The 11473-nt window shown below is 45.0% G+C and overlaps 1 protein-coding gene across 1 annotated transcript; it reads right to left on the bottom strand.

Annotated features, from left to right (window-relative positions):
- Positions 1 to 296: 296 nt before the first annotated feature.
- On the bottom strand, positions 297 to 7580 carry LOC125426211 (baculoviral IAP repeat-containing protein 5.1-like). The gene is made up of 4 exons (XM_048484468.1): positions 7443 to 7580; positions 4113 to 4246; positions 2199 to 2319; positions 297 to 419 (listed from the first exon to the last, which is right to left on the bottom strand). Exons 1-4 carry the CDS (start codon positions 7578 to 7580, stop codon positions 297 to 299), a joined length of 516 nt encoding a protein of 171 aa, XP_048340425.1.
- Positions 7581 to 11473: the final 3893 nt, after the last annotated feature.

The following is an 11473-nucleotide window of genomic DNA, read 5'->3' on the forward strand; positions in this document are numbered from 1 at the left end:
AAAATGCCTGTTTAAAAATTAAACAGTGTCTGCAACAGAACGGTCATACAAACCTTTATTTGTGGAAAACAGATTAAAATAAGGGAGTAGGATTTTCTAGATTTGTGCAGAATGTTGTTACTAGCAACATGCATTGAGCATAAAAGCATAAAAACAAATAATTGAGTCAGCTCGTTGCTCGGTCAGAATTTGAACACTCTCTTGTCGAAGGGTCAACACAATCCATTATTAGCCACTTCATTCCTTGTGGCAGGCAAAAGTTCTTTCTGCAGGAAAGAATGGTAGGTCAGGACTGTTTAGTATGGCTTCTCCGATTCAGGAGTATACTGGTACTTCTTCACAAAGTGATCCACAAGACGTTTCCTGGTCTCAGCCACTTCTTTTTCAAAGGAACTTATTACGCTTCTTGCAGCTTTACACTTAAGAATTGAGGGAGAAAAAAATACTTTGTCATGGAATAATTCAGAAAGCTAGGCATCATTAGGAGTTGCTTTGGGTTTTCTGTTCGTAGGCAGCATCGTTTCTTCCATTACCCTATCCTTCTGCCATACACAACACAGGAATTTCACCTCTTTCCCCAAAGCTAAGGTTGCCAACCTGTAGGTGGGGCCTCAATATCTCCAAGAATTATAAGTTATCTCCAGACTACAGAGATCAGATCCCTTGGAGAAAAATGGCTGCTTTGGAGGATGGGCTTTATGCCATTATATGCCATTGAGGTCCCTCCCCTCATCAGACTCTACTTCCAAATCTCTAGGAATTTCCCAACCTGGAGTTGGCAACCCTACACCAAAGAAAGATGCACAGACTCCTACTGAACAACTTCCTCACTGAGATAGCAATAGGCTTGGAGAAATACAGTGCAAAAAACAAACAAGCCAAATCCCCAGTCAATACTGCAGAAACCAAAGAACAGGAAGTATGAAGCATTTGAACTGGCCCCCCAATTAGTTTTCTATAATGTAGAAAGACATGGAACATTAATCCATGTTTCTTATATTCAAATACTGTGATAAACAGCACTTAAATACAAGTGGACCTTCATATCACCTTTTCGGTTGCCAGCTCAAGGTTAGGAAATACTGGAAGATTTGGAGGGGGTGGCCCCTGAGGAGGGTGTAATATGGAGAAGGATTTCAGGGGTATAATGCTACAGATTCCACCTTCCAAAGTGGCTATTTTCTCCAACTGAATTGATCTGTCACCAGGAGATCAATTGTAATGCTGGAAGTTTTCCAGGCCCTACCTGGAGGGCCCACTGAACAAAAGTATGAGGTCATTCCAGAGTTTTTTCCAAACGTGACATCATGCCATCACCTAAAAGCAACCCCCCCCCCCGACACAAGTCACCAGAACTTGGAAGAGGAGCATGGGGCAGGAACCTAGCAACTCTTCTTGGAGCCTGACAAACATAATTTCAACACATTTATCTTTTGGGGGCCATCTAAGAGTTTTTCTTGATATCCTCCATCCTACATGTCCAATGAGATGCACAGACAACTCCAGAATAGTTATATTCTATACAGTGTGGCCTTTACAACGGACCCTATTTCAGTAATCCTTTGCATGCTATCGCTTTTGACATTTCCATTCATAACATAAGCATAAGCATTTTATTGTCTTTGTGCGCTGCTTAGCGAGGAATTTACCACAGAAAGAAGCACGTTCCCTCGATGCACTGGTTTCAGACTCATACCCCATCCTCACTTTCCCCTTCCTCCACCCATCCCTACACAGTCCCAAACACATTAACACGAAGCCGCAGAGTTTTACAGCACGGTGATGAGAAATCCTGGAGCTGTATTGTGGCCGGGAAGGCTTTCCGGCCCAGAGAATCTGCTTGCAGGTGCTGTGTGGTTTCCGGGCTGTATGGCCGTGTTCTAGCAGCATTCTCTCCTGACATTTCACCTGCATCTGTGGCTGGCATGATCCTCTGAAGATGCCAGCCACAGATGCAGGCGAAACGTCAGGAGAGAATGCTGCTAGAACACGGCCATACAGCCCGGAAACCACACAGCACCCAAATCCTAGACTGGTCTTCTCATTTATGTGATGGTCTTCAACTCGCAATTTTCTCCAACTGTCTCTATGTCACATACATCCCTAATGTCAAGCCAAGCAGTTTCAAGATGCTTCCCCGACACCTCTTTCGTTTAGAGAAAAACACAGGTATCCATCTAAGACCACTTATTACTCACAAGGAAAATTTCAACCCGTTCCTTCTCTAATTGATAGTATTCCTCTACTGTCAGATCATCCACATCCTTGGAGAGGGTTAAAAATCCACAAGTGTCTTGGCTCCGCTTGGTGTGTTCCAGCCTGCAATGGAGAGAAGATCAAGAGAAAAGGCTGGAAGCCTGAAAGTACGGAGGGACTTCTGGTGCCCCATGGTGTGAACATCTTAATTGTGTTTTCTTCCATCCTTAGTCTGAAGGCTAAGCAAGTGATATGTGTGTGCTATCAAGTCACAGCTGATTTATGGCGACCTCACAGGGTTTTCAAGGCAACAGACATTGAGAGTTGGTTTGTCACTGCCTGCTTCCCTGTGGGCTGAAAGAGTTCTGAGAGGTGTGTGACTGGTCCAAGGCCACCTAGCAGGTTTCATGTGGAAGAGTGGAGAAATAGACCTAATTCGTCCAGATTAGAGTTCGCCCGTCATGGGTCGAATCCCCACTACCGTCTTAGCCAGGTTTCAGAACACAAACTAACCAGGTTTGAGGGACAACCTCCCCATTGCTTGCACGGCAGATTCCGTTTCTGGTGCTCATTCTCCCTGTTAATCCATGTTCCGGGGAGGGATGAGGGTTGAAACCCTGACTTGTTTCCTGCCCTGGAGTGTGACGTGGAATTCGGGCAACCAATCAGCACTACGATGCGCACGCAGCCTTTCCTTGGTTTTGTTTCCGCTTTTGCGATCGACCAGCAGAAGGGGACGCAAACGTTAAACAGTCAAACATGTAACTTTGAATCTTTAATGGTTTACACAGGTAATGATTAACTGTTTGCACAGTTAAACAGTTAAACGTTAAACTTTTACACGCTGGGTTTTTTTAATCACATCCCTACAATGTACATTTCTGCAGTGGGAAAAGGTCTCGCCCCATCAAGACATGCCAGCCAATCAGGGGAGACCGGCAAAGCGAGCTAGCCTGGTAGTGGAGATTGCTAAGAGTTCTGCAACTGGGTGTATCTGCTGTGTGCTCACTGTGGTGGGGAGGGAGAAACTCTGATGAAGAGGACACGGTTTCACAACGAACAGGTTTGGATCTGCGTGCAAATTTCAAGTGGGGATTCGACCTTAATCAGTACACCATGCTGTCTCTCAAGCAAATGATGGCAACACACATTTTCTTCTTCTGCAAATATAACGTGGCCATGCTTTGGAAAACCTGGTCTCCCCTCAGAGTTCAAGGTAGATTACAGCATTTGAGAGAAAATGGATACATCCCAAATCCCTCCCTCTCTGCTGTGATGTGGAAGCAATTTGCTCCTATTGCTTGGGTGAACAAAGCAATCACATAGGTAAATCCTATCTAACAATAATAGCCTCCTAGGGATCCTCTGGAATTACCAATCATCTCCAAGCTACAGAGATCATTGCCACTGGAGAAAATGGATGCTTTGGAGGGTGGACTTAATGGCATTGAATCCCATTGAGGTGCCTGCCCAGAATCCACCCCCAAATCTCCAGGAGCTCCCCAACTTGGAGATGGCAACCTTAATGCCCTCACACAGGCACAGTCCCACCCATTTGGCACCCTCCTTTGCAGCGAGTGCTTAACCAGAGGCAGGAAGACAACACTTTGTTCGCAAGCCTTTGCAGCACTCCCTGTATATTGACTGTGATCAATAAATATTACAGAAAAAGACCAAGGAAGACTGAACAATTGGAATTACTTCAGATCATACTTCTTCAAAGATCCTACAAGAAATCCCCCTCCCTACCAGTATACATTTGCTTTAATGTGCAATTTCTCTGGATTTCAGACTTTCTTCACTGATCTGTTTGATGCATCTATGTAAAGTCTGAAGCAGCGGAACGCCACGCAGGAATAGTTGCTCACTGTTTCCAGATACAGTTTACTACTACATCTTAGCCAGACCACACTTACCAAGGATCATGGTTTGGCTCCCAGCCCTCCAGCTCTGTCAAGCAGAAAAAACACTTTGCCACGTCCAAGGTTTTGGATTTGACCGCATCAGGCTCATTGGCATTTGGACAGTGGATAAAACCAGCTTTTGCCATCTGGACAAGAAGATAAGCACCACTTGAATATAGCCATGATGGTGCTACTGTTATGATCCCCAGTGTGGTACCTGTTAGCACCCTGATGGCATTCAGTCAGTTACCAAGTACCCATTTGCCTCTTCCCAGAACAGGGAACCAGTCTTGACTTTTCCCCATCACATAATAGCAGGAGGTGAGTCGGAAGAAGCCAGAATGCACCTTTGTTTCTGTAGCATGCAGAAACAGCAGTCTCCATCACAAGAGTATTTGGGGACTGCACATTCAGAACCTCATAATTGGCCCCAATATTTATTTATCAATAAAAAAAATATACCCCAACTCATACCTGCATCTCTAGGTGGCTTACACAGGTTAAAAGCAATAAAAAAGCACAATAAAACATCACGCATAAAATATAACCATTAAAACAACAACAATAAAAATAACATTAAAATAACCCCAACACCCATCCCCCAGACCAGCCTGAACTGTAGATTAGGTTTCCAGGGAAGCTAACCAAATGCCTGAGTGAACAGGAAGTTCTTTGCCGTGTGGCTAAACCTATAAAGGGTAGGCGCATGGCCGATCTCCAAGGGGAGATTATTCCAAAGCCTAGGGGCAATCGCGGGGAAAGCCCTGCCACATGCCCCCACACCTCAACAAGGGGAGGTACGGTACCCTCATATTGCGTCCTAGCACAGGTATTCAGAGATTTACTGCCTCCAAACATGTAGGTTCCCTTTGCTCACCATGGCTAGGAACCAATGATAGATCCATCCTCCATTACTATCTCTTTTAAAGCTGTCTATGCCTGTGGCTAAGGCTCCCATTAGGGCAACATTGCCTGATGTCACTTAAAGTAACAGCTGAAGAAAATTTTCAAGAACCCATCAGTGTCATGTGCCCCATGGCATCATATCCAGGCAAAACTCAGAAGTGACATTGGTAAAACCATATAATTTCCAGCAATTCCTAGAGCTACCCCACAGCACTTTCCAGTTTTTCCTGCAAGTGACTTCACAGTGCACCCCCTTCATGTTCCCTCCCAGATCCCACCAGTTGCCAGGCAACCCTGCCTGTGGCCATCACTACATGTTGCTGGATGTAGAACGCTGTGCTTACAAATGCATGCCCCTGGATATAGTTCGCTTTGGCTTTTTCTGCCCACGATACTTACATTTTCAGGCTGGAAATAAAACATTTCCTCCATGAAGGTGCCCCCCCTCCCCCGTTTAGTTTTGGAAATGTTTCCAAAACCCTTTCCTCTGTTGTTTTGGAAAACCCTTGTACAGCATTTCTTTTTGCTGAAACAATTTGGAGCCAGCTTCCCTCACAGTGTGGTCATCCTTAAAATTTTTCATTTTTTCCACTGCCATTTTCCATGTTACTGTGCCATCATCCAACTTCCCCCATTTTTTCACGTCCTTGATCTTACTACTTTATCCCCTCATCTCTTTATTTTTGGCATTTCATGGGGGGGGGGGTGTTTCCTGTTAGGTTGAATAACGGAGCTACAGAGCATCGAACCGATGAATCGCTTAATATTGTTTACCACAAATAAGCAAACAAAATTGAAACGCTCTCACGGCAGCCATGAAAAATTTGGAGGAGGTGAGTGTGGAGATTGTGCTAAAGGCAGGAATCAAAAATATTCTGGAAAAGTTCTAAGTGACTTGTGCCGAAAAGGCCCTTATTCACTAGGTCGCCTTCACATCTGCTCACGCCTATGCAAGTCTGCTTGAAATAAGCTCCCATTTGTTCAGTGGGACTTTCTCCAAGCTAAATGTGCATTGAAGAGGCTGATGGACTCACTCACTACACTTCCTTTGTAAATTTCACCTTCATTGAGACTCGGTTGCACGAAATTTAGGGAAGTCTTACTACAAGGAAGGAATAGTCACAGGCAAAAGCAGGAACCAGAGCAGCCTTAAATTCAGATGTCCCTGACTCCAAGCAGAAAATTGGGATTGACTGGATACATGTCTGTGATTGACTGGAGCAGCTCTAGTATTGGAAAGTATTTTGAAGCATCAGAAAAGTATTTTCCAAGAGTACCGGGGCGGGGGGGGGGGGGATAGGAAGTAAAGATTTAGGCTTTGGTGGGTACCAAAACAGATCATTAAAGTGGTCCATGGCAAAATCCTGAGAGATTCATATAAGGTATTCATATAAGGTATTCATATTAATACCTAAGACCTTTCATTAATACCAAACACCATAAAACGACACGCAAGCTTTTAAATTCATGCTGCACACCATGTGTTATTATTTGGGTTGGATTTATGTCATGGGCTATCCCCTGGAGAGGGATGAATCTTCAGGGGATGAGCAGAGCCCAGTAAGCCCAGACCAACAAGGGCTGGCCTTGGAACAGCCAGGGCCCCTGCAGGCTTTACAAGATGAACAAAAGGCAGGCCAAGACTCAGAGCCAGATGTGCTTGCAGAAGCAGGCTGTGCTTCCAGCCCTGCTCCAGCTGCAGAGACTCAAACACTCAAACACCTAGCTCACCTGAGCCCAGTGGTGGGATTCAGCAGGTTCACACCACTTAGGCAGAACTGGTTGTTAAAATGGTGCTTGTAAACAACCAGTTGTTAAATTATTTGAATCCCACCAATGTCTGAGCCCATGTGTCAATGAAGGTAGAGACGCTGAGAGAGACTGGAAATTAAAAGGGAAAGTGCACATCTGCTAGTTCAGAGAAGACACCTTCTGCAGCAGGGGGAAGCAAAGTCTTTACAGTGTGCAATAGATATAGATATAGATATATATCCATATGCTTTCCCTGCAGCGACATGCATACTGTCAAAACCGCAGGGTTTCCAAGCACCTGAGGAAAAGATGTTCTGTCCCTTTAAGAGCAGATTAATAGGATTCTATTTACCAGGTCATGTAATTTGCCTCCATGACACAAAGAACATCAGTTGCTCATTTCCACCGATTGAATCTCTATGAAAGGGCCGGGGTTTGTCTGGTTTCAGGCACGGTGGCAACTGTAAGGAAATAGTTTACATCTTACATCTATGGCTTTAGCAGCTTTTAAATTACCCTCATTTTCAAAAGGGAGACTTTATAAGGTCTCAGTCGTACCTGCTGACGGGGAGTAAGCCCTATTAAATTCTGCAGAGCTAGCTTTCAAATCACCAAGTATAGAATGCAGGCTGCTCACATGCATTTCTGATTTTTCAAAGAGGTGCCGAATAACTCCAGACTTACATTTTCAGGAGTGCATTTACAGTTCTCTTTTAGAGGCCATTCTGCAAAGGTTTTCAGGCGATTCTCATAGCTATACATTTCTTTGAATCCAGACATCTTCTCAGAAGCTGAGCTGATCTCTCTAAGGAATAACTCCATGTGGGCTGTCACTCGTAGAACCTCTTCCTCTCAGTAATCGATTGCTTCCCTTTGTGTGGTCCACCTCTTTATATTTTGAACATGAGAACTACCTGGATTGATTGGTCTCACCTGCAAATGTCAAGGTTGTGTTTTTCTTTTCTCCTTTTTTTTTAAGGGAAACCCTCTGTAAGTGGCAGATAAGCAAGCTAATCTCTACGTTTTGCTGTATTCTTTAAATATAAAATGTTTAAAACTAGTCAAACGCAACAATCCAGTTTGGCCACTGCAGCTGTAATAATCACTGGTGTGTTGTTTCATAGCTACTGGGGTAGCCAACTCCTGTTTCAGAAATTCCAGGGGATTTGGGTTAATTGCCTTTTTCCTTTCCCCGCCCCATTTTGCAGGTCAACAAATCAGAGATGCTATGAATCATCACTGTCATGGATGTAGGTAAGGGAGGGGTTCTCGGGTTTGAAACCCCCCCATTCATGTCCGAAGCTCCGCCCACCCGTTTGTGGGTTTTTAAAACATTTTAGTGCTTTTTCGGTTTTTGGCCTTTAGGGGGCGCGTTGTTTGGGCTAGCCCAGGGGTCTGTAACCTGCGGCTCTCCAGATGTTCATGAACTACAATTCCCATCAGCCCCTGCCAGCATGGCCAATTGGCCAATTGGCCATGCTGGCGAGAAGCTTGATGAAATGTAGTCCTTGAACCATCTGGAGAAAACGTGGAGATTGAGCCTGAACTAACAACACTAACCCTGCTTTCAGAAGAGGAGGGATTGTTTGGGGGGACTCTCCTGATGATACCTACACCGGAGTTTGGTGAGGAGGTTTGGTTCTGAGGGTCCCAAAGTTATGGACTCCCCAAAGGGGAAGTCACCCCATCCTCCATGGTTTCCCAATGGGAATTCAATAGAGGATGGGAGCTACACCTTTGAGGGTCCATAACTTTGGACCCCCTGAAGCAAACTTCACCAAACCTGGGATGTATTCACTGTGGAGCATTTTTGTAAAGAAAGCTTTTTAAAAAGGCAGCCAGGAAACAACGTTAGGAGGAGTGGAGCATAGACAAGTTTTGTAGTAAATGATGTGACTGAAAATGCCTTTGAAATGTGATAAGCATAATGTACGGAAAAGGCTTCAAAGTCCATCACAGGTGTCAAACTCGCGGCCCTCCAGATGTTATGGACTACATTTCCCATCATCCCCTGCCAGCATAATGCTGGCAGGGGGTGATGGGAACTGTAGTCCATAACATCTGGAGGGCCGCAACTTTGACACCGATTGTAATCGAAAGGTGGGAGAGGTGTTGCAAAGAAAAACATCAAGATGCAGAGGCACAATGCCCATTGTAATCAACCATATTAGAGCAGAGAGAAAATACTTAGGGGCAGAAAATTAGAATCTCCCATTCTGCATGGCTACCCTCTGGAACCAGATTATAGAGGAGGCAAAGAAAGAAGCAGACAGATGTTACTGTGAGTTGGCTGGAGCATCCTGAGAGCAAAGGAACTCTCTTACGCATACACTGGCTTGCAGGTCTGTTACCATGTATTTATTTAGTTCAGTTATCTCTCATCTTTCTCTATTAAGCAGCTTACATGATTCTCCTTGTCTCCATCTTATCTTCACAACAATCCTGTGGAGTAGATTAGGCTGAGAGGGTATGACCGGCCCAAGAGCACCCAGCAAGATTCCATGGCACAGTGGCCATTTTGAACCTGGGTCTCCCCAATCCAAGTCTGACACTAACCATTACGCCTCTCTGGATGTTTATGGAAGACTGCCTCTTTACCAGAGGTGGGATCCAGCAGGTCCTCATAGGTTACCAAGAGCAGGTTACTAATTATTTTTGTGTGTTGAGAGGGGGTTACTAATTGGTGATTTTGCCACGCCCCTCCTCTCAGCAGTAGCGCGCAGAACTTGAAGCAGTCTAGCAGGAGGTGCGCCGGCGTGCGTGGCAGCCTGTGGCTGCGTGCATTCGTTCCATGAGACCCGGCCTTGGCGGCTTCATCACTTCCACCCGTAAGGAATGCCCGCCCCGGAGATGCCCAGCCCGCCTTATCGTGCCCCACCCAGCCCAGCCCGTCGTGCCCCGCCCAGCCCCATTGGCGCTATGCCACAGTTTGAATCCCACTACCATGGGAACCTGTTACTAAAATTGTTGGATCCCACCACTGCTCTTTACCTCTGCCTGTGTTCTACCTTTAAATAAATCACATGTTAAAAAAATGTTACAAGGCTCCAGGGAACTTTCTTCCCAATGGAACCAACCAAGGTCAATTGTCCCAATAGTTTCTTGGGGAATGGAGTAAATAGTAATATGTTACAAAGACAGAGTAGAAAATGCAACAGGGCATAGCCCCAGTATTAAAATAAATTAGTAGATGCCGGAGACTTCGCCAGGCTGGCCACGTCCTTCGTATGGAGAACGGTCGGATCCCAAAGACGACTGATGAGGTGGATACCTCCTGATGCCAAATGATAGTGAGAAGGACGCCCCCAAAACACCTGGAGGAGAACATTCGAGCAAGACTTGAAGGCACTGAATATTGCATGGGCAGAGGCTGAAACACCCACCCAAGACTGGAAATGCTGTTGCCCGATATGCTACTTAGCATCAGAGGATCTAACTAACTAAATAGATGCAGGAAGATTTGACTGTGGGGCAAAGCAGCTTAAAGGAGCTCCATGTTAACCGCAGAGTTTTGGAGGTTTTTTTAAGCATTCAGACTAACTACATTATCTAAAACAGAAATATTGACTAGAGGAGAGTCCAGTGAAAAGTACTGCAGCATCTTTCCTTACACATGGTAAGTATGTACCCTGATAGTGCAGGGCTCCCCATATGGTGCCTATAGGTTTTCAGAATTCCCAAGCCTGTTTCTCCCTCCCCTTCAGAATCCTCAGAAAGGCTGGAAGAGAAAGAGAATATTTTCAGCAAGATCATCTTTTCCTTTACAGCCCTTTGTCCCATGAAAAACGATACCCAGAACTGCTGCAAAACAGCTGATTAATATCACAGCAATATTTGCCCTTGTCAAATGGATCCACTGCTTTGAGCAAAAGGTAAGTTTCGGGGACTAACGTTTATTTTAAAAATGCAGTCCATTGAAATATCGTGGTTTAAAGTGCCAGTCCCTGGGCATAAATTCCTTGGTCATCTATAAGGATCTTTAAGAGGAAGCCTAGGAAATAAATATAGAAGAAGCTGGTGCTGTTTGGCAGGCTTGTATTGTAACACTCTTGTCTCTCTATCCCCTTTTAGAATGTGATGAAAGCGCTGGCAGAACTTTGATATGCAAGCAGCTTGATACAGCCAGTAATCTGTAGGGGCCAGATCTGAGGCAGACAAGTGCTGTACTCTAGGAATATGCGAAGCTTCGCAGGAGTGATGACAACTTCATCCAACAGCTAATTTGATTCCCTGTCACCAGCACAGCGGAATCCTGAAAAGGGCAACCATCTGTTAATGATCAGAGGTCAGTCAGCCCTCATCTACTTCCATAAGCGGGTTTATTGCCAGTTATCATTGTCCTATCTCCCTTGCTCAGGCAATCTTTGCTTCGATGGCAAGCTTTCTTGAGATGACATTAAAGGACTGTGGAGGTGACAACGATAACTAGAGAAACACACCTGACCGGTAGGAGACTGTTTGCTCCGTCTCATGACTCTGAAGCTTTTGTTTGTTTAAGTTTCTGTCTTATTTGTTGAGACGTTTATACCCCACTTTGGGGTTCCTAAACAGCTTTCAACATGCTGCTAGAACACGGCCATACAGCCCGGAAACCACACAGCACCCAGCTTTCAACATGGTTGTACACTCTACGATTTTATCCTCATGACAAGTGGTATTTAGCACTAGCCTGTTTAAGAGTGTGGCTACCAATCTTGATCCTCTTTGATCTGAGA

This window comes from Sphaerodactylus townsendi, linkage group LG02, assembly GCF_021028975.2.
Source record: "Sphaerodactylus townsendi isolate TG3544 linkage group LG02, MPM_Stown_v2.3, whole genome shotgun sequence".
NCBI classification, from domain to species: domain Eukaryota; kingdom Metazoa; phylum Chordata; class Lepidosauria; order Squamata; family Sphaerodactylidae; genus Sphaerodactylus; species Sphaerodactylus townsendi.